This window comes from Betta splendens, chromosome 2 (genome assembly GCF_900634795.4).
Source record: "Betta splendens chromosome 2, fBetSpl5.4, whole genome shotgun sequence".
Lineage (NCBI taxonomy): Eukaryota > Metazoa > Chordata > Actinopteri > Anabantiformes > Osphronemidae > Betta > Betta splendens.
This window is the reverse complement of record NC_040882.2, coordinates 27,077,490-27,104,619: the sequence shown is the minus strand read 5'-3', so window position 1 is coordinate 27,104,619 and position 27,130 is coordinate 27,077,490. Positions and strand designations below refer to the sequence as shown.

The window sequence follows — 27,130 nt, the reverse complement described above, 5'->3', positions numbered from 1 at the left end:
TGACTGACGCGAATTCATGTAGAAGCAATCTGTAACAAAAACAACACACAAGACTGAATAACAAGTTCATTTATTGATGCTACAGTCAACTACAGACTGTGAATGCTAAGCACTATAAAGCTAACGTTGAGCTAAAACAATGAAGTTAACGTTGAGTTAAACAATGGAGCCAATGTTGAGCTAAACATTAGAGCTTGAGTTAACGTGAGTTAAACAATAGAGCTTGAGTTAAACAATGGAGCGAACGTGAGTTAAACAATGGAGCTAATGTTGAGCTAAACATTAGAGCTTAAGGTTGTCACGATCCGTACTGTTTCCGCTTTTACTTTGAAGGACTTCCTGTTCATATCCCAGTTTAGCTGTTTTTCCTGTCATTACCGGTCCTCATTATCCGACCACGTTTTTTGTCTAGTCCTAGTCTGTACCTTTGCCGAGCTCATCCGTGTACCGAACCCTGCATGTTTACTGGACCTGATCTTGCCTGCTCCCTTTTGTGCCTGAGAACTGTGACTCAACGTGTATGACCTGGATTGCCTGACTACGCCTGGACAATAAACGTTGTTTATTAACCCAACACCTCGTCTGCACTGTGCATGTGGGTCCGACATCTGCCGAAGCCTGACAGAGGTAAACAATGGAGCTAACGTTGAGTAAAACAATGGAGTCAACGTTGAGCTAAAACAATGGAGCTAATGTTGAGCTTGAACTATCTGTGTTTTTTCTGGACTCATCATAAATGCTGCTACATTACATCACATCAGCTTCATAATAACAGTTTTACAGGGTTGTTATTAAATTACTACCATGTTAGTACAAAAACACAAACCACCATCACCTTGTAGCTATTACTGCACTATTACCTCGTTATTCATGACGTATTACTTCAATATTAACCTGATTAAACCTTCGCCTCAGTCTGTGAAATGCTGGATGCTCAGAACACCATAGATCAGTAACATGTAGACGATTAACTGAGCATCACAGCCCATCATCACAATTTAACATTAATACAGATACATTTTCATGTAAACATTAAAAGAACTTCAGTTAGATTCTCTAAAGCAGATGAAGAAAATCATCATTTCTTCCTGAACTTTCCAGCTGATCATTGTTTACCTCAAGAACCAAGCAGCTCCATGCAGTGTTGTGTTCTCACGACACTGGTGCAGTAAGTGTTGGTACATACGCCTTCAGCAGTGACGTGTCAGCATTTAACAATCTGAGGTGAGTCTGAACAGAACAGGTGGGTGTGAGTGTGCTGACTAAATATAAACACTGCCTATTGTTTTCTGCTCATGATCAGGCAGAACCTCATTCCTCACATTTAGCACTAAAGTGGTTTCCTGTTGATCTGGAATCACCAATGTTCTTTTCTTTCACTCCTCAGCACGAGGAGTTAAAACACTGAAAAATGAAGTGGTCTTGAACTTCTTATAGATACTTAGGACAAAGTGCTGATGATTGTGTGGCCTCAGTGGGCAGGGCTTCGTCCAGAGAAACAACAGGTCCTGCCTCTGGCTACACGGTGCTGTTCCATCATCCGATGGGTCCTTGTATGTTGGTAGCATTGTGTCTGTGAGTTCCTGCTCCTCTCAGAGAATGGGTTAAAATGCAGAGAGTGTGGCATCAATAAAGTTCAATTATTATCAATATTAATGAACCTGAACGTTGTCAGACAGCGTTTATTTAGAATCTGTGTAGGAGCTGTGTTCAAGCACAACCACATTCTTTCAGCTGTTATTTCCAGGACAGACAGTGGTTCAGTGTTTATAGCATCAGAGGTTCACATGTTAAGAAGCAACATCTTCAACAATGCAGCACTTTGACAGATTCACAGCTCCACCTTCATTAGTGGTGGAAGAAAAAAACAACACAAAACCACAGTCATTCTGATGTCGGCCTCTAGGTGGCGACAACAGCACGTTTGTGCAACGGCCACTTGGACCTCACTGCTGAAGATGAGCCGCGTTTTTCTACATTAGCAGTAATTAGTTGTACTGTATAAATGATCTTCACATGCAAAACGAACATGTACAAAATGATTGCATCGTTCTAAAAACCTGAGAACCACAGCAAGAAGTCTGAAACTAAGCATGACGTGATGATGACAAACACAAGGCTGTTGATCTGAGTCTGTACTGGGGCGTGGCCCAGGTAAAGGGGCGTGGTCAGACAGGGAGTGGGTGGAGCCAGACCAGGGCTCATGACAGTTGAACCCATAAAAGGGGGAGAACTCTAACATGTAGTTCTTGTTCTCCAGCTGTTCTCCAGACGTCTCATCCTGAAGCTTCTCTACCTGAAGAACACAGGAGGCGAGTTAAGTGAGGATTATGGGTAAATTCTGGGTTTGGGCTCTAAAAGTACAAACCTGTCACACACTCAGTTTGATCAGCTGCTTCCTAAGCTCCTCATTCTGCCAAAACAGAGGACGTATTCATTCACTGTGGTCACAGAACCTGATAAATGACGCGTCTATGAGGAACTCAGGTTCTACAGTACCTCAGCCCTCAGTTTCCTGTTCGTTGACATCTCAGCCTCCAGTTTGATTTGTGTGTCCTTCAGCTCAGTAAGAGTCAGAGTCCAGGTCTCACGAGCTGCCTGATTGGTTCTCATCAGCTGAAGGACAGACAGACAGACAGACAGACAGACAGACAGGCAGGCAGGCAGGCAGGCAGGCAGGCAGTTAGCGACACACACACACACACACACACACACAGACAGGCAGACAGACAGAAGGTTAGAGACAGACGGACGGACAGACAGACAGACAGACAGACAGTTAGAGACAGACAGACAGTGAAAGACAGACAGGCAGGCCGACAGACACACACACACACACACACACACACACAGGCAGACAGACAGACGGTTAGAGACAGACGGACAGACAGACAGACACACACACACACAGGCAGACAGACAGACGGTTAGAGACAGACAGACAGACAGACAGACAGACAGTTAAAGACAGACAGACGGACGGACAGACGGACGGACACACAGACAGACAGACAGGCAGACAGACAGTTAGAGACAGACAGGCAGGCAGGCAGTTGAAGCGGCTGTGATGTAATCATCTGATGACTCAGCTACTTCATTCATCAGTGGGAGGTTGAACCGTTTACCTCCTGCTCGTTGTTCTTCCTCACTTCACTCAGCAGTTTCTCCAGCTTCTTGTTCTTCTCTGTCAGACTCTGAACCTCCATCCTGTGCTGATGCAGCTTTAGTGGGTTTTGTAAGTTAGATGAATACACAGACATGTCAGATGCTTGTGTCGCCATGAAACCTCATCACTGTATTCATACTCCATGAAGCTGCTTGTCCTTGTGCTCCAGCTGCTTCCTCTCTGCTTCCTCCCGTCTCCGCTGCTCAGCCTGCAGCTCCTGCATCTCCGCCCGTTTGTGCTCCAGCTGCAGAGAAGCAGACTGTGTGTTTGTCCTATTCTGTGCTCACACAACGATGCAGCCTTGGTTACTGATATGGATGATGCTTGAAGGGCTCGTTCAGTGAGTGATGAGTCCCACCTCTGTCTGTGTGGTCTCCAGCCTCATCGTCACCGTTCTCAGATCACACTCCACCAGCTGCAGTTTCTCCTCCAGATGTGGAATTCTCTTCACCTCATCTTCCAACTGGACACAAAAACAATACAACTGAGTTACATCTATTGAACGTTTGAAGTTTGCTTCCTCTCATGTGAGAACCGCGTGGACGCATCCTGTGATTTCTACCTTCTTCATCCTGTGCAACGCCAGGACGACCTTAAGCTGCGGCTCATGAGCTGCTGCGACTGTGTTGGACCTCAAGTTTGAACACTTTTCAGACTATAAAACACAAACACAGTAAAAACAATAGATTCTGTGTCAGAACAGAAAAAAATCTGTAAACTAAACCTGTAGTTAGAAAAGTAACACATGAAGACAGATGCTTCTAAGAGGAGAGTGCCCCCTGCTGTGTGTGTGTGTGTGTGTGTGTGTGTGTGTGTGTGTGTGTGTGTGTGTGTGTGTGTGTGTGTGTGTGTGTGTGTGTGTGTGTGTGTGTGTGTGTGTGTGTGTGTGTGGTGTTTGGCCGGTCCTCATGTTTGCCTGTTTGAGGGTCAAGATGTGATTTTAGGGCTGAGGATAGAATTGAGTTTTGGTTTGTGTGAGTGTTCACCTCAGGAATCAGATTCCTCGTCTCCAGTTCTTCTTTGTCAGCTGACAGAGGGCTGCTCTCACTCTGACAGAGTAAAATGAGTCAATGTGTGAGTGGCTCAGACGTCTTTATCAAAGTCAAACCACTCAATCTGAGTTTGGTTCTTATGAATTAATCTTTTAGTAATTCATTATTATGTATGAACCACATTTTCTACTTGACATTAGAGCTGTGAATGAGCAGAACCTGGCTGATGTTTGGCTTCACCGTCTCCACAGGCTCCTGGTCGATGTTGTTCCTGTGCTTCTCATCTTGAAGCTGCTTAATTCCATCTGTTTGATCTATGAACTATAAGAAACCAAAAAAGTTTGTTCAGATCCATTCTAGATTCTACAGACTAGATAGAAAATAAAGAGTGAAATGAGGAACAGCTGTTTGAGATGGAAGGGATCAAAGGTTTGGTTCCAACTCTCACTTGACTGATGTTTCTTGTGACCGCACTCGTCACGTCTCCATCGTCTGCTGTGATGTGACCTCGCTGGTTGTTTTTCTCTGTCAGAGAAAGAAAGTCAGAAGATGCGGTTTGGTTTTAAAGCTGAATGAGAACAAAGAAGCTTCCATAAAACACATATAATGTGTTTAATGTTTAAACAGAGGACTCAAAGATCAGAGTTTAATATTTCATGACAGTTAAACTCACTGTTCTGGTGCTGATTCCATTTGTAGGAGATCAAACCAAATAAAACAATAAGCAGAGATGAAGCAATGAAGCTGAGGACGCCTGGAACCCATGACGGAGCAGGATCCATGTTGATCTGTGACGGAACAATGATAATAATAATTATTATCAGTTAGTTTGAGTGTCTCACAGCGTCTGTACCTGGACGTCACAAACAGACTCTGCTCAACAAGATGATCACAAGAATGAAACTGTCTGATAATAACAACAAACACACAGTAAACATAAACACTGATCAGACAGTTTGTGGTATGAGACTGAAGCTGCAGACGCAGCATCGAGGTGAGGTTGAGGTCAGAGGTCAGACGACTTCATTTAAAAAAAACGCTGTCATATTATCATCATAACTACATAAATACATCAGCGTGTAGCTCCTCCACTGCATAGAAAACAGAGCATCACTGTGTAATTTACCTCAGGAAGCGCTGAGACGATCCATGAAGCGTCTTCACATGTTCCTGCAGCGTCTCCTCTTAAACAGTTCACCTGGAGGAGGGACTTCTGCAGAAGCTGCCGCAAAATACCAGCGAAAAGAGCGTCATAGAAATAGAACAAGAACCCAGAGTGTGTGTGCGTGTGTGTGTGTGTGTGTGTGTGTGTGTGCGTGTGTGTGTGCGTGTGTGTGCGTGTGTGTGCGTGTGTGTGCGTGTGTGCGTGTGTGTGTGTGTGTGTGTGTGTGTGTGTGTGTGCGTGTGTGTGCGTGTGTGTGTGTGTGTGTGTGTGTTTCTGTTATCTGATGTTACATTCAATCTGATCTGATCTTCAAACACTTCGTGTCCATTCCAGATGTTTTTTTCAGGTCAGAGGACACTTGAATTTCCTTCTGCGGTTTCCCAGAATGCCCTGCGTTGGCCTGGTCACCTGTCCAGGTGTAGCCCACCTCTCGCTCATAGACAGCGCTGATAGGCTCCAGCACCACCGTGACCCCGCATGGGGATAAGACAGACAGATGTCTCACAGGATGAAACTGTCCCAACTGTGTAAATACATTCAGCCATTCAATAGAATGTCATGTTTCAGTTTAACAAGTCTGAGTTAGGAACAGCCTCTCTCAGGTTCACCACATAAACAACACATGCTGAGCTTCTTCTAAAGAAACATTCTATAATGTTTACTTAATGTTTCCTGTTAATGATCAGGTACAACTTCATTCTTGCACTTGAGATTAGATCAGTTCCTGTTGCTGTGGAATCACAGCTGACCTGGAAAAGCAGACTCGTCTTAAATCACATGTTCCCACAGAAACATGCTGTTACCTCATGCATTACACAGAGGACAGAAGCAGAGAGAGCCGCTCAGGTTCTGAATGAGAAAATGTATTTAACACAATGTTTGTGCTCCGACATTAAACAGAAACATGTGAAGCTGACGTGCTCCTCCTTCATTTGGTCTAAAGCTCACACAGACCTGCTCACTAGCGCCACCCAGTGGGTGTAACTGTCCTCTCCTCTCAGCTACTGTACACTGTACAGTAGAACATGCAGACAGTAGGTGGTGAGTGAATGTGTCTGATGGGACAAACGTCTATGATCATTCCATTTTAATAGAATAAGTAACCAACAGTATTATTATCATCCCTTCACTCATAACTTCCACTATAAGCTGAATCAAACCTCAGTGTAATTCATTTTAAACTCATTTATTCAGTCAGTTTCTCATTGTTTTTCAGTCATCCGACATCCACACATCCTTCTGGATCAAAGATCTTCATGGGTCCAGAGCTGTGACACTCTCTGGTTCCTGTTCGTTCTTGGCTCTGATCCAGTTCAGGTTTGTGGTTTGATCCAAGCTCAGACTTGTTTGACCTGCACGTTTTCCTGGTAACAGGTTTTTCTGCAACACGTCTCATTCCAGCTGAAGCTCGTTAGATTCAGTAGGACGGACGTATTTATGAACAGGAAGCATGTGAGAGTGACGCATACACTCAGTCACATTAGAGCTAAATAAACGACAGCTGTTTGACATATTTTAACATATTTCTGAGATTCGCTCCCGTGCTAAGGTTTTATTAAGTGTCTGAGCTCTGGAGGTCTGTAACAATGACCTGCTGGAACTGAAGCTGAAGCTTCAGACGTGATGAGGTTTCACTGCTGCTGCTCTGAGATGGACTGGATTCTCCCGACCATGAGCTGATACAGAGAAACGCTGAGGAGGCGTCGTCCCAGGACGCAGCAGCGGAGCTTCAGTTAAAGGTCATTATTAAGTTCAGACCATTGAGCATCTAACATTGGGATCTGCAGGGCGGAGGCCTGGACGGAGCTGCAGCCTGAGGAGAGAGGCAGCGGAACCTGCAGAAGAGGCTCCTGTCCTGTTTAACAGCACGCATCAGATAAAAGGCACAAACCGAGTCACAGCAAAGCGAAGGCTGCCGCCACTTCTGCCTGTGAGACCAGCTCCACTCACACTGTACTGTATGGAGAGACAGCACGGCTAGAATGAAAGGAAGCCGGTAGGAACAATGACAAACGCTGCAGAACCGGACAAAACAGGAGCCTCCAGCAGAACTGGGACACATCTCATGATCCGGGTTCTGAACGCTGAAGAAAAACAGAAACCAAAGCAGACTCTGCTGTGAATGCTTTGACTGAGAACTGAACATGAAGCGAAAATGCAACCAACTTCATGATGGTGGATTGAAAGTACTAATTACACCAAACGTCATCTAATAGTAAGTTCAGCTCAGCGTCATCTATGAAGCGCTTCCAGTTTGACCAGTGACAGGGACAAACTGTGTAACTGGACTCATGCGGCTCGTTTCCTAACAGAACTCCACGTTTGGCTGCACCAGCTTCAGCATTAGAGCTCAGACGCCCTCAGTCAGCAGCTCAGCCACGCTTCACCGCTGCAGCGAGGCTGAAGGTGCTTCATACGGAACCCTGACACGATGGAACCGTGGCTCCTACAGTCAGACGTGAGTGTGAGCAGCAGCTCACACAGGTCACTGCCTCAAACCTGACCCACGAAACCAGTGCAGCGTTCATTATTCATTATTCTGCTCTGTTTTAACAGATGAGGCTCGTGTGAACCACTGTAGAGGCAAAACATGCTGGGAGCTGATGAATTAATAAGAGTCAGTCATAGTTGTCTTTCTGTTGGTTTATTCTAGCAAGAAGAAAAGTACACAGGAGAAGGTGCAGTTGCCCTGAAAGTGTAGTTCAGAATCTCTCTCTGTGAGTCTCCCCTCAATATGTCCATTGTTGCTAAGGAGTCAGAATGTAACATCTCAGTGAAACGTGTAACTTACAAAGAACAGAGTGTTCATAGATTTGATTTTAGGATTTTTAAAATTTTATGCTGAGTGCAATGTTTCATAACACATCGAACAAATAACACTACTCATTGGATTATATAAATATATATATATAAGTTCTATCACAATAGAAAATACTTTCACATACTTGAAATTTCCATTACAACTACATAGAATACATTATACTTACTCACACATACTGTACAAAGAAAGGTAGTTTAATTTATCTGTGTACAATCACAGCCCTGCAGTCACACAGCTGTCGTTAAGCAGATCAGTGATGCCTCGTTGTGTGTTAATGTCATTATCATTCCTCTTCAGTTCAGTGTTACAGGATCAATCTTACAGATGAACGTTTGGTTTTGTTTGTGTTCAGGTTCATCTTTAGGGCTTATTGTCTTATTTTCTGTGAATGAAGAAACAAGAAGTACTGATGAATATTAGTAAATGTTTGTTAAATATTTAATTACTTTCTTAAGACTGAAATTAAAACAAACTAAACAAATTTGTGACTTACTGACTGAAGAACTGGAGACAATGAAGAGATCATATCATTCACACATGGATCACATGTGAGGAGACACACTGTAAACCTAGACTATTAAAGCTTTTCTTATTCTATCTTAAAAAGGTCAGTGCAATATTAATATTTAGCCCAGTGCTCCTAAATAAATAAAAACACAAATGAAATATTTTTAGTTTGATTTAATTTGTTGTTTTAAGTTACTGCTTGAATAAAAATAATTGTTCATTAACAGTATTTTTAGGTAATCAATCTCTCATAAGTTTTGAGTTCTGTTAACTCGTTGGGTTTTACAGTGCAGTTTCAGTGAAACGTCTTTGTTCTTCGGTTCAGGGATGAACGTGGACGTTCTGTCTCTGTACGACGGATGCTGCAGACCCTCCAGTTCAACCATGAACCACACCTGGAGGCATCTGGGCTCCAGTTCAGACCTCGTCCACTCCACACTCATGTCTGTAGCGTCCTCAGCAGGTTGGAGGCGACGTAAAACATCAAAACAAACATCATCACTAACTAGTGCTGTTATTGGCTGAAATGGAAAAGGTTTAACTATAAAGTCAATATCGTCACACCTGATGAAACCTGGTTAATTCACCTCTAGTCTCATGTTTGGATCAGACTGAAGAACCAGGACGGAGGCTGAAGAGACACCACAGAACCTGGACAGAAAAGACCCGTAACAGAGAAAGACACGAAGTGAACAGAAGTTTTACTAAGAGAAGCCTGAGACACAGGTTTGTACACAAGAAAATGACAGCTCTGTAGCCAGGCTGACAAGAGTCATAGCTGTGTTGAGCCCCCTTAAATCTAAAAAAAATAAAATAAAAGCAATTACTTTATGAACTACTTTACTAATAAAATTATCATCATTAGAAAAAACATTCAGCAGCGACTTCTTCCAAACGACAGAAAGCACTGTCTAGATCCATCACCTTTAAATTTACCAAATCCTCTGTCTTACCTAGACAGCTTCTTCCCCATAACTCATATGGAGTTAACCTCAATAATTAACTCTTCCAAGTCGTCCACGTGTCTTTTAGATCCTATCCCAACCAGATTACTCAAAGAAAGTTCTACCTTTAATCAGCTCGTCCATATTAAATCAAATCTGTACAGTATGAGGTGTAGCCACCAACAAAAACTAGACAGCAAATTCTAGTGTTGTTTTAATAATAGGCTAGTTAAACTGCTTCAATCAACTGGCAGCAGCATATTTATGTTGAACACACCATATTAACAGTATTAGAACATCAGAATAATCTGACCTGGGCTCAGTTACTTTGTCTCTTCAGTGGGTGTGGTCGTCTGTCAACGGTTTTACTGGTCTCATTTATGACAGATTAGATAAAGTTTATTGTTGAGTACAAAGTTCAAACGCATGGAACATGTTGAGCTTCTTCACTGGGTTAAATTCACCATGTAGAATGATCCAAACAGAACCCGAATGGACCCAAAGCAAAAGACAAATTCACACCAGATGTTTTAATAATAATAATAATAATATTAATAATAATAATAGTAGCGAGTGCACGGTACAGTACACGGTGCAGAACCCTGGAAGCTAGTGTGAAGCGTTTTACTCGAGGACATTATAATAAAATAATATAACAAAATGACTCATTTAGTTAAAATCATCATTTGGTCAGAAAATATAAGTATAATATAAGTAAAATATAAGTTGGATCATGTAGTGATCACAAAGTATTAGTTAGTATTAGTGTTTTCATCTATTAAAGTACATGAAGTCAAGAGTGTAGAGGGAACTAGGCAAACATTTACATTTTTAAATGTGTCTTATTGTGGCGGGGTGACGTAACTTCCCTCTAAACATGTCAGTGCTGATATTTTCTCTTCTTCACTGCATTTTATCATGTTCCCACTGAGGAGAAGTCACGCCATCAAACTGATCCATCACAGAGAACCATCAGAACCATCAGAACCATCAGAACCATCAGAGTCTGCGTTGCTGGAGGACGGTTTCTCTCCTTTCTGCTTCGTTGTGTCTTTATTTTCAGCTGCTTCCTGTGTTTTGTCTGTTTTATGACCATTCGTCTGCTCTAATAATCAATTGTCTGATGTAGTTTTTAGGTTTTTATTCTTCTGTTTCTTCTCCTCCTCAGTCTTTTTAGCGGTTTCATCTCTCCCCTTTGTGGTTTTATGTTTCTTTCCTGTTTCAGACATGTAAACAATCTCCTTCATCATTCTCTTCATCCACTCCTCTGTTTTTTTCAGCTGTTTCTGAAGTTCCACCTTCTTTGCGTCTCTCACTTCCTGATGTGTCTCTGCAGCTTCTTTCTGTGAATCAGGATCCATCATCTTCTTCTCAGTCTCTTCTCTCTGTGTCTCCAGCTCCTTCAGCTGCTTCTTAATGTCGCTGATCTGCTTTTCTTTATCTTTTATCTGTCCTAGTTTTCTCTTAATGTTTTTATCATATCCTTTTTCACCTCCGTCAATTAACGTGACCTTGTTCTTAAGTGTCTCCATTTCTATGTCAACATCACTTAATGTTTCTCTCTCCATCAGCTCCTCATATTGTCCTTCATCCGTCAAACCCTGATCATGTGGTTCTTCATCTTCAGCCTCCGTCTCTTCTGTTTCCTGGTTCTGTGTATGTACTGTCTGTGTTTTCTCCATCTCATTCTGGTTTTCCACCGTCTGTGTTGTTACTCGTTCTCCGTCTGTTTCTGGTTCCATCAGAGGTTCCTTCTCTGGTTCATTAGCTTCAGACTTGTTCTGTGTCTCTTCATTTGTCAAAACATGTGTTTCTTCATCTTCAGCCTCCGTCTGTTCTGTTTGCAGGTTCTCTACTGTCTGTGTTTCCTCCATCTCACTCTGGTTTTCTCCTCTCTTTTCTCTAAACTGTTCTCTGTCTGTTTCTATTGTCTCATTGTCTGTTTCTTTGCTCCTACTGTTGTTTTCTCTCCTCTGTGGTTTTTTATCCACGTTTTCTGTTTGCAGGTTCTTTACTGTCTGTGTTTTCTTCATCTCATTCTGGTTTTCCACCGTCTGTGTTGTTACCCGTTCTGGTTCCATCAGAGGTTCCTTCTCTGGTTCATTAGCTCCAGACCTGTTCTGTGTCTCTTCATCCTGCTGCTTCTTTCCTGTGAGCAGAAACAGACGTCAGTGTTTGACACAGATGAAGCTGAAGCTTCAGACGTGATGGAGGTTTTACTGCTCTTATTTAATGCAGATGAACTAACAGGGTTTTGTCGCCCTTCACTTGCTGTGGATTCACAGACGTTTACAGTAAATCCTCAGATCAGAGTTTGTGTTCTACACTATGCTAGTGAGCACATAATGATCACAGACTCCAGAACTTTAACTAGTGCTGTGATATTAAATAAGACTAAAGATGTTAATAATTTAGTGACTCACCATGTTTGTTCTTCCTTCGTTTCCACACAACCAGAGCAGCAACAGCAGCAAGAAGAACCACGATACAGAGAATCAAACCCACGACGACAAGAACAGATGAACCAGAACTGGATCTAGAATCAGTCTGACCCGGGAAGATGTTGCCTGATGAAGGGTCACACAGAGAAACACAGTTTGTAGGAAACAGCTGGAAACAGATGTGTAACATGAGATCATTGAGGTTCTACAGCACCTGTAACTTCAATGTGAGCCTCTGAGGTGTGGTTGATGGAGGTCTGCTGGACTCTGCATGTGTATCTGCTGCTGTGTCTCTTGTCCACAGTCACTCTGCTGCTGACAGTATAGAGGTCATCAGAACCTCTGACTGTCTCTGTAGGTCCAGCAGAGAGGAGCTTTCCCTCAGCGTCCAGCCACAGCAGCTCAGGCTCTGGGAACCAGCCTCCACTCCTACACTCCAGCACCACCACGTCACTGGTGTTGGAGACCTCATGGATCACGGGTGAGGAGACAGAACCTGGAGGTCAGATGCTGGAGGTTAAAGTTCAAACCGTAGCTTCTGAGACTGTTCCTTCACTCTGTGCTCGACCATAAACAAACCTGACCGACCTACAACGAGCTGCACAGCAGCGTCGCTGTCCAACCCTGGAACGAAGCACCTGTAGGTTCCTGCGTCCGACGGCCTCACGTGAACCAGCCTCAGAGAAACGTCCCCGTTCCTCAGCTCGTCCGTGAGCAGCGACGTTCTTCCCTCGTAGGCCTCGTGTTTGTTCCTCAGCTCCTCGCCGTCGCGCCACACCAGGACAAACCTGCGGTCGGGGCCGGTCCTCGTCCACTCCACCGTCATGGCAACCGCATCCGCCGGCGGCTGCAGGCGACACGGCAGCGTGACGTCATCACCGACGGCCGCCGCGATTGGCTGAGATGGACCCACGACAAGAGAGCGGCCTGGAGGAAGAGGTGTGAATGTGGGACTGCTGCTGTGCATCAGCAGAGACCAGTCAGTAGCGAAGGCTTCACATTTACCTTCACACGAGTGTAAAGTCAGAGCGAAGACGACAAGAGTTTGGAAAAGCAGATGAAAACCATGCAGCACAAACATCCTGGAGTCTGGAAGAAGAGTCGCAAAAAGGCAGAAACGTTTCAGGAACATGTGTCACAATCAGAATGCTTTTACTGGATTTGTTTAAATCAGACGTTGATTCAGGTTTGAATATTAGCAAACTGCTTTAACACAACAGCTTCTATAATGTTGATTTATCGTGTTTATTCTCAGTGGCCTGACGTGGTTTGATGCCGTTGCTTCCTTTAACTTAACTTTAATTTATGCCATATAAACTTTTTAAACAGAGAATGGATGAATGTGATGAAACACAGACGCCTCAAAAAGGCTGAATGACGTCATATTTTAATAAAAAGCAGGATGAAGTTGAAGATTAAAAGCTAAATTAACACATGTACAGATGAAGACATGCGCGTGAGGCTCTAAAGCTGTGACTCCAACAGGTTTAAGCGAATGCATGGATTTGTTTATTTAACGTTTTACTTTTACTTTCATTTATAAGAAACTTAAATAAAACAACACTCGTTCTTAGTGGTTCCGTTCGGTTTTTCATCTACGAGTCTGTAACTGAACCTTCGCTGTGGTTTGAGCCAAGGTTTTCCCACAGTAACGCCATCAGTTTATGTGCGCTCACACAGTGAACACAGGTAATAACACACATACCTGCTCCGTGGTCCAGAACCTGGAAATCTGCGATCGAAGAGGAAAAACGCGCTCCGTCTGATTTTAGAGTGAAACCAAATGCAGCAGACGCCACACAGTGACGTCGATACAAATACATGCAAACTAACAGTCAGATACACGGGAGGGAGAGACGTTTATGACCGTCACGTGTCCATTCTATTTTGGTCTATTCTAGAAAAGCCCAGCAGGGGGCAGCAAAACGCAAAAAATAAATAACGTTATAATGAATCATTGTTTTATTTGTGAAAATAAAATACGTTATTTGTATATAATCGAGTTCACAACCTTTGTGTTAACAGACAGTTATACTGTTTTATTCTTGAAAGGTTTAAAATATAATTTAATATGAGGAAAAAAACTGCTTCACTGAGACACATCAATGTAACAGAGCACATGTATAAACACAGTTTAATCCACGCTGTTGTTTGTGGACTTTTGTTAAGCGATGTTCATTTCTAACATCGATCTCCCTCTTTGATCTGTAGGAAAAGGCTTGTACACAAACATCAGGTGGACGTAACAACTGGGCCACAGGCTTCACATGACGGGTCGGTTCTGACCCGGTTCTGCTCAGCATCGTTGCACTGCTGTCGATGCACGGATGCTGGACCTTAACTTACGCAGACTGAATCACCTCGTTTGTCTTTGACTTGAAAAATGAACGTCTTTTTGCTAAAGCAGAATGAAACATGGACTTTATGGACTCATTCAACCACAGAGGACATTTCCAGTTTGAAGTGAGCTCAGGTTCTGAACCTGGAGGTTCAATTCAATTTCAATTCAATTTTATTTATATGGCGCCAAATCACAACAAGGTTACAGTATCTCCACACACACTAAGGTAAGGTTTAAGACCTCACACAACTGAACCCAACAGATCTCACATACAGCAAGCATTTGACAGTAACAGTGGAGAGGAAATTCTCAGGCCCAACGATAAGAATTTCGGTTTGTAACTGAATTTAAGCAAGTTTTGGGACATCAAGGATTTGATGTCTTTAAAAAAGTAAAAATTTTGAACCAACTGGAATCTGTTCGACACATAGGATTTAAAACATCCCAGTGCCGTTCCTTTAATTCCGATTCTATGTTCTAGTGTCTGTAATAGAATGTATTAAATACAGCCCTAAGGTCTATGTTTAGGTTTAGGAGTAATTAACAAATCTGATTTATAAATTGCTGCTACCCCTCCACCTCTACCTGTACTTCTTGGAACATGATAGTTGATGTGACTCATTGGAGTCGACTCATTTAAAGTAACATATTCATCCTGCTGCAGCCAGGTTTCAGTGAGACAGAACAGATCTATGTGATGGTCACTTATCAAGTCATTTATTAACAAGGATTTAGATGAGAGAGATCTGATATTTAATAAACCACACTTTATTAACTTACTGTTACTTTGTTCCGTAAGAGGAGCTGTTTTGATGTTTATTAAATTCTGGTAAGTCACTCCTCTCTGATTCGTGTGTGACTTGTATAGTTTAGGCGGTCGAGAAGCAGACACAGTCTCTATGCGATAACTAAGACTAAGAGTGGGTCGCGGCTTCAGGTTTCAGTCACACCTTTAACATCTAGTCCCAGAAAACAACTCCCAGAATCCTGCTGCTCTTTCTAGGAACTGAACTGTTGCACTTGTGCAACTGACGATTATTCAAACAGGATCTTAAAGTTTCTTTTGTTTGCTTTGGATTCAACATGTATCCACGTTTCCATCTCACTGACATCGGTTCTTTAACCAAACAGTGTTGGAGCAGGTTGCGTTGTCATGAATCGTCCGTCTGCACACGATGGCGACAGCGATGGTCTGGAAAACATCAATACGACTACTTTGAAACATATTAATGTAATACAGCAACACCTGACGAAAAAAAGGTTTATGACTTGACATTATTGATTCCTACAGGATGTGTTGGATGTCGTCTTTTGTGTTTGAGTGAAATGAGTCAAGAAGTTAATGATTGTGAAGAAAACACACAAATTAAGACCATTGTGTTTGAGTTCCTTATGTTAAATGCACAAAGTCAGAACAGGACGGTTCACGTGCTGGTCCGTTCTATCAGCGCCGTCACCATGTGCCTCACCTCTAACCCAGGTTTCTGTCAGGCCTGACGGAACCGACCGGTACTGGACCCGAAACCAGAGCGCTGAGCGACAGGAGGCAACGTCAGCGCAGGCTTTATTTGAGGAAATAAAGACACAAACTCAGGATCACTGTGAGGGTCAGGGGTGGGAAAATCTAAGCATGAGGGAGAACACAAAATCACAATCACTGCAGGAAAGTCTGAGTTCAGACTGAAAACGCTACTAAGATGGGGAGAAAAGCAACAACTAGTAACACAACGCTATTACTGTATACGATGAAAACAAAGTGAGGAGCGAGCAGGAGGTCTGGGATGAGTTAATGCACAGAAGCATGGATGACACACACGTTCATCAGGTGATTAGTGGGACTGGGAACCCCTCAGAGAGCTGGTGGGACTGGGAACCAGTCAGAGAGCTGGTGGGACTGGGAACCCCTCAGAAAAGTGGTGGGACTGATAAAACAGAACAACAAACAGTCACAGCCTCTAGTCTGAGAAAACAACCCTCAGTTCTGATGCTGATTCTAGGAAGCAGCTTTTACAGGCTGAGGGGAAACGTCAGTACAGTAGAGTCCAGTCCAGTAGTGGCAGTAGAGTACAGAGCAGTACACAGGTAAGTACAAGTACAAGTACACAGGGCAGGTTTCTGCCAGCTTTCAACTACTTCTGTTCCAGCCACTTTGCTTCACTTTGACTTCATCCAATGACTTTCATCTTGGTCCGGTATCGGTGTTTACTGTCTCATTCTCGGTCTTTTCAGCCATCAGTGTCTTGATGCTGACCTGTGACGTGACTGTGTCAATAACAGCTCATTAAACATTCAGTTTGCTGTTTACTTTAGTTTCCAGTGTTGGACCAGGGTTTATCTCTGTCTAGTGACTGTAGGCGTAGCCTCAGCACCACTGTTTGCATTCATCACTCAGTTTAAGTGAGGACTGTCATTATTCATCATATGCAGAGAAAAGCTTGCGTGTCTGTACAGTAACATACAAGACAAACACAGGACAGCAAACATTAGCAGGAAGCTCCAGGTCGGAACCTGTGGAGAAGATCTGCATGGAAAAGGAACAAGGTGTCGACTGGAAGAAGCTGAGAAAATGATTCCTTTGGATGCATTTGTGTTTCCTGCAGGTTCAGAACTGGCATCTCCATAAACAAGCAACAGCTAGAGTTGATGTTACGAACTCCTCCCGTCGGTTCCGAACCGGCGGGGCTTTGACGGAACCCTGGGGCAGGAGAGGGGATGCGGTGGAGAGAGACGGTGACAGCACCCGCTCCAAGCGGGGAGAACTACGGCTCTCACGGAGCCGGGAGGAGAACGCGCTCACACTGAGCGGAGGCTTCAGGCACCACGGCCGACGTGCTTCCAGCACACAGCTCTGTGTAATCCCTCACACAGACACCTGGCCGCAACTGGCAGACCAGGTCGCAGGGAACACAGGAGAGGGAAGACCCCAAATGCACGACCCAAACACAGTGTCTTAACAGTTAACATAAAATGGTTTATTTAAATACAACAAAAACTCACTGCACAGCAGGACTCAGTTCAACACAAAAGGAAGAACTAAAAATCACTGCAATGCAGGTAAACGATAAACAACCTATCTAAACTAAACGCTCCTACACTACGGGCAAAAGAGTCCTAAAACATGAAACATAAGACACTCCCAAACCTCACAGGACATCAAATCAAAACGCAGGAACTCCACTTCTTACTCTCCTCTCTTTGGACATAACTTGGTGTAGCATCCAGCTACAACCGTGTACACACCAGCAATGTGTCGAACAAAAAACATCCCTTAAATACAACAAAACAGGTGGGTCAACTAATCACCCAGGAAATTAACTTCGACCCCAGACCCACATCAAAACCCCAGGAGCGCCTCTAGCGGCGTGGAGGCAGAACGTCACAGTTGAAAACACACTGAACTAGTTCCAACACTTGTTTTAATCAGGGCTTTATTCTATTAGGAAACTGTTAGCCTAGCTTAACTTAGCTTAGCATGGAAACTGTAAATTGGGGAATCATTACGTAATCTAGTCATTTTATTCTTAACTGAGCTCTTTTCTGCAGTAGAGGCAGAATGCTGACAGGTGAGGCCCGTCAGGTGAGGCCTGTCAGGTCTGTCAACGATCACCGGGGCGTTGCTAAGCCAACACCATCACTAGACAAACAGAGGTGATGGGAATGGGCGTGTGCGTCCCTGAGGGCTGGTCCTCATCCTCGGACCCTGTGACTGAGCGTATTTAAGAGCTGCTCCTGGACCTTGTTCAACAGCTCACACTTTGAGGCTGCATTGGTTCTGATTCTGAGGACATACTTCACTAACGGTCAGTTCAAACCATTCCTCCTCATCAGGACTTGTGGGTTTCTGTGTCTTATGATCAGTGTGTGTCTTCATGAAAGGTCATCGTGTTATTTACCATCTGCGGCGTCGCCACCATGAGGTTCCTGATCCTGTCTCTGTTTCTCTGTGCCGTCGTGGCTCTGCCTCGAGCTGCAGGTGAGTATTTATGAGCCAGGCACTGTTTTAAACTGCTGCTCAATGTGTCAGTCATTCACAATAACCTCTTTATTGAAAGATTCTTGTCGGCTAATGTTCAGACAAAGCTCCAGTTGAAAGCTGATTCACATATTCATCATCACATCAAACCATTGCTGGAGCTCAGTCTTTACTCTGTTGTTCTTGGCGTCCAGCTTTTCCAGCCCCAGAGGATGAACCTCAACCACCGGAGGTTGAAGAGGGTGAGTAAGCGTCCAATGACTCCAATGCTAAGCTAATGAATCCAATGAATGAATCATGGATCACATGTCACACAATAAACAACAGGACGTGTTGAAACTATGGTTTTTATTCCCAGGTTCAACAGGAGACGTTTCAGGTGGGATCATTTTCCTTCTTACTCAAACAGGTTGAATCAGACTTAAAACCTGGAAAATGCAAACAGAAAAGCTTTGTTTAACTGATATTATCTATAAGAATCTAACACGTTTCGCTTCAGTAACTAAACTAATATTGGCCTCAACGTCTCTGAAGTGTCGTTCGGGTAAACAGGACGTCCCTGTTACTGTGAAACATAACAAGGAGCTACAGCGACATCACGGATCCTTTACAGGAAATCCTGAGTCGACTGTTCTAACATGGGTTCTATGAAACAAAGGCCCTGGTCTCCGTCTTTATGCAGCCCAGAAATAAAGAAATGAATAAAAATGACTAAAAGCTTCCCATAATAAACCTCTGAATGACTCATTCTTTTCTTGGTTCTTCTTCCTCCACGGTTCCCTGCTGTGTTAAACCTTCAAACCACTAGAACCTTCAAATGAGATAAAAGGTGAGTTTTAAGTGTGTGTGTTTGAGATTATTTACTTTTTATTAACTGAATCCACAATAAAGCCTAAAACATCAGAGGAGGTTTCAAACCAATAACGCTTGTTCAGGGCTTCGGCTTTACATCATACTAATGTTCTGCTCATCCTGTTCACATTGCAGGAAGTCCAGAAGGTGAGTCTCCAGTCACATGAACATCCTCCACAGACACTGTCTCAGTCTCACATGCTGCACCTGCTGCTTTTCAACCGTGTGATAAGTTATGTTTGGTCTGAGTCCCACCATAAACACCCGGGTGCGTCAAATGACAAACTGCTCCTTTAATCAAACACCTTCTTTCTTCTTCCAGTTGTTTTGGACTTTTAATCCATTAGAGGCAGAATTTGTGACCAATGAACCTCAGTTGTTCACTTTAATTGTCTATATTTCATATTATTTACAATGAAACGATGATATGACCTAAAACATCAGAGCATGTTTTAAGTCAATACATGTATTTGCCAGACTGCAAACATGATAAAAGTGACTCCAGCTTGTTGATTGTTTACTTTTCTCTAATGTTCTGTTCATCTTCTTCTTGTTTCACCGCCTCAACCATCCAGAGGGTGATTCTTCAAGTGGTGAGTTCACAGTGTGAGTCAAAGACCAAACAACACCATGAGCGAGGAGGAGCTGACTTTAGTGTATATCTATATCAATATACTCTACATAGAACGTTCCATGTAATGTTCTCCAGCTTGTCCTTTAATGTTCTGCAAACACTGACACTGTTGTTACAAAGCACACATCACATCCTCCACAACCAGCAGCTCCAACACTCAGAGCCACTTGTTCCAGCTTTACATTCTACTAATGTTCTGTTTCTGTTCCTGCTTCACCGCCTCCACCATCTAGCAGATGAGTCTTCAGATGGTGAGTTCACTGACCACACAACACCATGAGCAAGGAGGAACTGACTTTTGTGTATATGTATCTATAGAACATTCCATATGTTCTTCAGGTTGTTCTTTAATGTTCTTTAAGCACTGACACTTGTTTGAGCTATACATTCTACTAATGTTCTGTTTCTGCTTGTTCTTGTTCACCCGTCCAGGCAACACTTCTTCAGATGGTGAGTTCTGAATTGTGTTTATGTGAGATATTATTGAGTGAATGAATAAATAAATGGTGTTCGAAGTTAGTGATCCTTTATCTACTGTTCACTACAGTGTTAAACCTTTAATCCACTAGAGACAAAAGACCTAAAAGAAAATTCAACCTCTTTAGACGTTTTCTTGTGTTCACTCTATTCTAATGTTGTGTAGTTAAACACTGTAAAAGATCAGAGGATTTTAGGACCATGCATTTATGTCAGATTACAAACATGAAAACAGTTTGTTAATTGTTCCAGCTTTACATTCTACTAATGTTCTGTTTCTGCTTGTTCTTGTTTCACTGCCTCCGCCATCCAGAGGATGAGTCTTCAGATGGTGAGTTCACTGACCACACAACACCATGAACAAGCAGAAACTAATCTTTATTATCTATAATATTGTTTATACGTACAGTATTTTTTGAGTAGTTTGACTTAAAGAAACATTCCATGTAACGTTCTTTAATGTTCTGTTGTTACAAAGCACACATCCTCCACAACCAGCAGTTCCAACACTGCAACACTGAACAGAAAGAGAGTCTCCAATTAAATGACCATCCATTACAAAAAACAACATTCTGTTGCTTTTTTCAGCTTTAGATTGTTCTAATGTTGTTTCTGCTTGTTCTTCTTCAACCATCCAGGTGATAGTTCTTCAGATGGTGAGTTCTTAATCATGTCTGTTTGACATATTGATGAGTGAATGGATAAATAAAATGATGCTCACAGTCATCAGCCGATGGACATGATATGAAAGCATTTTATTTACTAATGAAAACGGCATCGTGTGCATCTTGTGGTTCCACCTTCAGCATAAGACTCTTTTTTTTTCAGAAACCACTGATGCCCCTGAAACCACTGACGCCCCTGAAGCCACTGAGGGGCCTGAAGCCGATGACACCACTGAAGCCGATGATGTCGCTGAAGTCGATGACGTCGCTGAAGTCGATGACGCAGATGGCGCTGATGCTGATGACACCCCTGAAGCTGATGACTCCGATGGTGCTGATGACACCCCTGAAGCTGATGACTCCGATGGTGCTGATGATGCTGCTGATGCCGATGACACCGCTGAAGCTGATGACTCCGCTGATGACTCTGCTGATGACGCCGCTGATGACACAGACAACTCAGACAACTGAGACACAGTTGCCGCACCAACTCCCTAAAGGTCCGTTTCAAAGTGTGACTCTGAACAACTGAATGGTCCAGATTCCACGTTTCCTCTCGCTTACATTGACCCGTTGTCCTGACAGATGCACGATTAGCATGGATGCCTGGATGCGCGTCCTGAGTTGCAGCTGTGACATTATTCATGTGGATGTGGATGACTGGATGTCACTGTGCCTTGAATCGCTTCATCCTGAAGGGAACAAACACTTTAATGCCTTTTCTTTCTCTCTGTTGCTTCAATGAGAAGTGATGTGATCACAGGACTGTGTGCACCTTTAATAAAGCAAACTGGTGATATGGGAAGTAGCTTAAGCAAAACTCTTCTTTCTTTTCATATGCAAAAAATAAAATAATAAAAAAATGTCTCTGGTTGTGATTTAACCAAAGTCTGTAGAAACTTTCTACACAACGTTAGTGTGAGGTGAACACAACATAACCTCATAATGAGGTTTGATTTTTGGTTCTAAACCTTAAGAAGGTTTAGGTTTATATAAGATTGTAGTAGTGTGCATTGGTTCCATTCTACTTGCTTTTTAGTTTATTTTATTAGTTTAGAGGATCACAAGTGTTAACAATTTGTTTTCAGAAGAGTGTCAGCGAGACTGAAGGAAAGGTGTAAAGACAGCGGTAGAGCAGCTCTGCTCTGGGTTAGAGACGTAGCAGTGACCACAGGTCAGATGTGTGATGTGAGAACGAGCGGCAGAGCCTAAAGGTGTCGCATAGAGTGAGATGAGGAAGGCTTTATATCAAGTTGCTTTATATTTTGTGTAGTTATACAGTGAGAAACTGTGAACATATGGTGTTGTTTCTTATCTGCATCTGTCAAAGTCACGGCCTCATTTCAACAGGCTGTGGTTCCTCTGCTGCTGCTTCCGATGATTCTCTGCACCACACTGCGAATTTGAGACATAATTATCAGTAACATTAGTAAACAGCTACTAGTGACATGGATCTAGTCTGTGCTGTGATGCCTTCATGTTCCATGAACTCATTGCTCACTACATGATGTACAATCAAAAATCCAGCTCCATCAGACACAGAAGCTCTGCTGTGAAATGTGAGAGGAGGTACAGTAGCTCCATAGATCTGCAGCCTAAAGCAGAGAACCCGACAACCACAAAGGCAGTAGCTCCGACAAATGATCCAAAGGATCCAAAGCATGGAAGGACAGTAAAAAGCACTTTGTGCTGGTAGAAAAACATATTATTCCTCCATAACTGAGGAAAACAGGAACAACCCCAGGTTCCTGTTCAGCACTGTAGCCAGGCTGAGTCACAGCTGTGTGGAGCCTACTGTCCCCTTAAATCTTAATCTAATCTTAAATGACTTTATGACCTACTTTACTAATAAAATTATCATCATTAGAGAAGACATTCAGCAGCAACTTCCTCCAAATTACAGAAATCGTTGCAGATCCAATAATTTTAAATTTACTTCTCCTCCATAGATCACATGGAGTTAACTTCAATAATGAACTCTTCCAAGTCAAGTGCTTAGACCCAATTCTGAGAAAAAATTAAAATTAAATTAAAAATTAAAATTAAAATCAATATTGAATTAGATATTTATTCTGCATGACATAATGCAGCTTCAGATTCTAATCTTGTTGTCATCTTTGACAGCATTTATTCAGGAATTCTCTAGAACCTCCTGTCTCCATCTGAGGAACATTGTTAAAATTAGGAGCAACCTGTGCTCCTGTAAACTACTTTTGCACATTTGGTACAAAACCTGCTTCCAGTAATTAGGTAGAGACTATTTTAGTTGGCACTAAAAATGCTTCCACCCTCGTGGTGTCTGTGGTTCCTGTTTTATGGATGAAAAGATAAGGAACAGAATAAAAGAGCAGGTAGGTGTTGGAGCGTTCGCTGAGAGAGAAGAGAAGCTGCAGCAGGTTTGCTTCTCCTCCTCCTCATCACGTCCGTCCTCTCATCAGGAGGTTGGAGGCTTTTAACACGTCTCTCTTTGTAGCAGGTCATCGTCTCTAACGTCTCCATCATGAAGCTCCTGATGCTGTGTGCACTTCTCTGCGTCGTGGTTTTGACCAGAGCTGCTGGTGAGTTTAAACATGATGGTTTTCTGTAGCTGTTAAAATACATCAGTGTGAGGAAACTAAACTCTTTGATTCATTCTAATCTGTCAGACAAAGGTGCAGACGAACATGTGCAACAACCTGGAAAAGGTGAGAACATCCGTCGTCCTGCAGTGTCTCATGCTTAGGCTGAACAACAGAGAATGACCATCAGTTCTTGCCCAGATGTGCCTCAGCTGGAGAAGCGGGCTCTTTGGTGGTGTCCCACTGGATGGACTCAGTACGGTGGCCGATGTTTCCAGTTCGTACGACGTTTCTTGACTTGGGTTCAGGCTGAGGTGAGTGATTCTCAGGCAGAGAACATCCTTTGTCACATCATTAATAATGTTGAGTTGTCTCCACCATAGAAAAACTGTCGGGCCATGGGTGGACATCTGGCGTCTGTAAGAAGCTGGAACGAGTATTATTGGCTTCGGCGCATGATAATTACTCAAGCTCACACAACTCAAGACACGTGGATCGGAGGCTCTAGAGGCAAAACGGTATTAAATCCTTTCATCATTAGTCACTTACTGTAGAGCTTAATAAATAAAATTAATTAGCAATAGTGTAATCGTTCTTTTGCATGTTTTCATTGTAGGACGCCACTTGGTTCTGGAGTGATGGAGCCAGCTTCACCTTCACCTACTGGTGTAGGGGACAACCAAGCAGTCCTGGGACACAGCACTGCTTGGAAATGAATTATTCAGGTAAAATCTAAGACATGACATGAAGAGCCAATGATGAACAAAGTTTTATCTGATTAGGTGGAATAAATTAATTCTAATATTATTTGTCACATACACAGAACGATATGCAGTGAAATGTCGAATGAAAAGACAAATTCTGAAGTTTACATGTGTTTTTGTTATTTACAGCCAAGAAATGCTGGAATGATTATCAGTGCTACGCACGACAGGCATCTGTCTGTGCGAAGGCTTCCATCCTCCTCGGCTGAGAAACAGCAGCCTGTGACTGATGCATTTCTGCTTTATTGCTCTTTACATTTATTCTAAGAGACATAAACGTAGGAGCTGCTTTGTTCCTGGTGGTTTCATTAGAACAGCTTCATTATCTTCTGCTATTGTGTCTAAAGCAAAATTAAACTCTTCACGCATTGAAGCATGAGTCTGTGTTGTGTTTACTTCCTCATTCATGGCAGCATGTGTGTTACCGTGTGATATGAGCAGCTACTGTAGCTAAAGCTGGAGCGTTTCATTCCTGTTAGCTAACAATGCTAAGTCAAAATAGATGTAAACATTTCTTATTTACCCTGTGCTGTTAATTAAGGTTTCCCTGCTCTACAATGGAGTTAACATTCATTGCCCACCGACACATTCACATACACATTACCTTAAATATTTCCCGCTTCTGAGGATTACCCACAATCCCCCTGTGCTCACCACTAAGTGCAGGCATGTTCCAACAGAAGATGGCGTAGTTTGCCCATTTACAGATTTAGCATTTATATGTTATGACTATGTTACACTCATTGACTATAGTCAGGATTTAGGAAATGTAAATTCAATCATCTGGATGTTGCATTAATTTATTGTCTATTTACCAGACTCACAAAACCACTTTGGGAATACGCTTTTCTCTTGTGGTATTACAGTTCCAGTGAATGTTCTGTATACTTTTATTTATATATCTGTATCTTTATCATGGTACGTGACTGTGACTGTATGAGTTACTGTCGTCGGATGGACAGTAACAGAGCTGATGGATTGTTCTGTTTCTAAATAAATGGTTACACAACCAAAGAGAACACAACAAGCCTTACTCTTGCACATAAACCAAAAAAAAAAATAGCTGCACACAACAATCAAGTTATTGTTTAAGTTCATTCTCTGTAGCCGCTGCCATTTTGTCTTTACATAAAGTCTCTTATTCGCTGAGAAATAAAGAAATAGTTAAATTATTTTGTAAAACACAGCTGTTTTGGTAAAGAAACTACTGATGAAATGGGAAAAAGGCCAGTAAGAGTATTAATGTGTGTCTCCAGATCTAATTTGTTCTTCACACTCTGCCCTTCTGCTTTTAAACGCACAGTGGAGGAAGGTCTTGGCGGCTCTGTGACCGGTGCTTCCTCTATGTTTTTAGCCCCATGACTGAAGTAAGACCTAACGTTTTGTTAGTTCGTGTTTTACTATTTGAACATAAAAACAGCTTCTTTTATAGAAAAGTTTGAGAAATCCACTTGATTTCGTCCTGTAGGACAGTGTTTGGTTCTGGAGTGATGGTTTGACTTTCTACTGCACCAACTGGTGTCCTGGGGGTCCAGCAACCACCTTGGCCCACAGAACCGCCTGAAGTTAAACCTGGCAACATAAAAAGTGTTCATTGCATTTAGTGCTCAAAGTGAAGCCTGTGCTTCAGGTTTTGCTTGGTGTTTTTCCTCTGTGACTCTCTCTGACTCTCTGTTTCCAGCTCTGAACTGATGCGATGATTCTCTGTGTAACTGCCACCGTCCATTTGTCTGTGTGAATGGAAGCTGGTGATGGACGTCAGCTCCTGCTCACGCGTCTCATTCACACCTGAGTCTTTCCATCTTCAGGCTGCTGAGGAACAAACACGTGATGCAAACACATGCTGGACTGTCTCCTTGGTTTTGTGCTTCAGGATCAGAGGATTCTGAGTGGTGCTTAATGCTGCATGTCCATAACACAGAGTAAAGATGTGCATGTGAGGCCTCTGCTCTGGACCATCTCTCTCTTCACGTTACCTCAGTAACCTGCTGCCCTCTGCTCTCCCTCTAAATACTCACCCAGCACTTCGCTCCATTTGCCCTCCTGGTTTATTTTGTGTTCATTTTGCAGTGTTTTTTGGTCACGGTAGAGTTTCATCATCTGCTGTTTCTGGACTCAAAAGAGTTTTAAGTATTACTTCTTGTTTCTCTGTGGCTCTGACTTGTTTCTTAAGGACTGTCACAGACTCGTTCCGCCGTCCTCGATGGCAGATCGTAACAGTGAAAGCTGACCAGCTGTGTGATAATAGTGGACCAAGAGGCTGAGACCGTGTCTGCTTTAGGTTTTCTTCTACCTTGTTTTGTTTAGTTTAGTTTCACAAATCAAGGATCAGAAGTGTCCACAATTTGTGTTAAATGATCAAAGAAGGAATAAATTCAAAGCTTGACAGTCTGATGCTGTCGGCTCCAGATGGCGATGACAGGAACAAACACAGAGTCTGTGGAACAACTGGAGGTTTCCAGAGTCTAAATGAGCCACTTATCATCACATTAAACACAAGCAACATAAAACACAGTACAAAACGCTGAAATACAGGGATTTCACTGATAAACAAACAGACAGATGGAAATGTTTGTCAAAATCATCCCACAGCTTTAAAAATAGTCCAAACATGTTCATCTACGTAGAAACAAGACATTTTTGTAATATTTTGTGCATAAAGATGAGCCTCCAGTAACCACAGAACCACCACTGGACCCTTCAAAGGTGACCTGAGTCAGAACAGACCCATCAACCACGGAACTGACATGACACATATACTGTAGCACGGTTCATTCATTCACCATGTGCTTTACTGAGAGAAAGACAGATACAGCATGAGAAACAATGA

The 27,130-nt window shown here is 42.8% G+C and overlaps 4 protein-coding genes across 6 annotated transcripts in view; 1 reads left to right on the top strand and 3 right to left on the bottom strand.

Annotated features, from left to right (window-relative positions):
• The window catches only part of LOC129602930 (golgin subfamily A member 6-like protein 6), a 2,532-nt gene extending 1,259 nt beyond the window's left edge, over positions 1–1,273 (bottom strand). For 2 of the 3 annotated variants that reach the window (XM_055514138.1, XM_055514136.1), the window contains exons 1-2: positions 1,117–1,273; positions 1–29 (exon numbers count right to left, since the gene is read on the bottom strand). The exon at positions 1–29 is cut by the window's left edge and continues 82 nt beyond it. In XM_055514138.1, the coding sequence (XP_055370113.1) occupies positions 1–18 (18 nt within the window). In that variant the 5' untranslated portion in view covers positions 19–29; positions 1,117–1,273. The remainder of the gene's footprint in view (positions 30–1,116) is intronic. The other variant, XM_055514132.1, reaches the window with a different exon arrangement.
• A 394-nt stretch (positions 1,274–1,667) lies between these two features.
• On the bottom strand, positions 1,668–5,407 carry LOC114869042 (uncharacterized). The gene is made up of 12 exons (XM_029172832.3): positions 5,285–5,407; positions 4,832–4,946; positions 4,607–4,683; positions 4,378–4,479; positions 4,153–4,215; positions 3,729–3,821; positions 3,525–3,629; positions 3,306–3,410; positions 3,126–3,221; positions 2,500–2,616; positions 2,369–2,413; positions 1,668–2,296 (listed from the first exon to the last, which is right to left on the bottom strand). The coding sequence occupies exons 2-11, from the start codon at positions 4,938–4,940 to the stop codon at positions 2,372–2,374; spliced, it is 909 nt and encodes a 302-aa protein (XP_029028665.1). The 5' UTR covers positions 4,941–4,946; positions 5,285–5,407; the 3' UTR covers positions 1,668–2,296; positions 2,369–2,371.
• A 5,300-nt stretch (positions 5,408–10,707) lies between these two features.
• Positions 10,708–13,885, bottom strand: LOC114843648 (butyrophilin-like protein 1). Its single transcript, XM_055502962.1, has 6 exons — positions 13,742–13,885; positions 13,042–13,125; positions 12,616–12,963; positions 12,251–12,532; positions 12,019–12,162; positions 10,708–11,744 (listed from the first exon to the last, which is right to left on the bottom strand). The coding sequence occupies exons 1-6, from the start codon at positions 13,857–13,859 to the stop codon at positions 10,708–10,710; spliced, it is 2,013 nt and encodes a 670-aa protein (XP_055358937.1). The 5' UTR covers positions 13,860–13,885.
• Positions 13,886–18,066: 4,181 nt separating this feature from the next.
• Positions 18,067–24,673, top strand: LOC114843645 (killer cell lectin-like receptor subfamily E member 1). Its single transcript, XM_055502954.1, has 19 exons — positions 18,067–18,177; positions 18,254–18,350; positions 18,545–18,592; positions 18,709–18,729; positions 19,159–19,179; positions 19,338–19,349; positions 19,778–19,795; positions 20,070–20,087; positions 20,269–20,286; positions 20,627–20,644; positions 20,952–20,969; positions 21,142–21,446; positions 23,279–23,374; positions 23,452–23,536; positions 23,624–23,662; positions 23,738–23,850; positions 23,920–24,054; positions 24,153–24,261; positions 24,430–24,673. The coding sequence occupies exons 2-19, from the start codon at positions 18,290–18,292 to the stop codon at positions 24,507–24,509; spliced, it is 1,215 nt and encodes a 404-aa protein (XP_055358929.1). The 5' UTR covers positions 18,067–18,177; positions 18,254–18,289; the 3' UTR covers positions 24,510–24,673.
• The last annotated feature ends 2,457 nt before the right edge of the window (positions 24,674–27,130 follow it).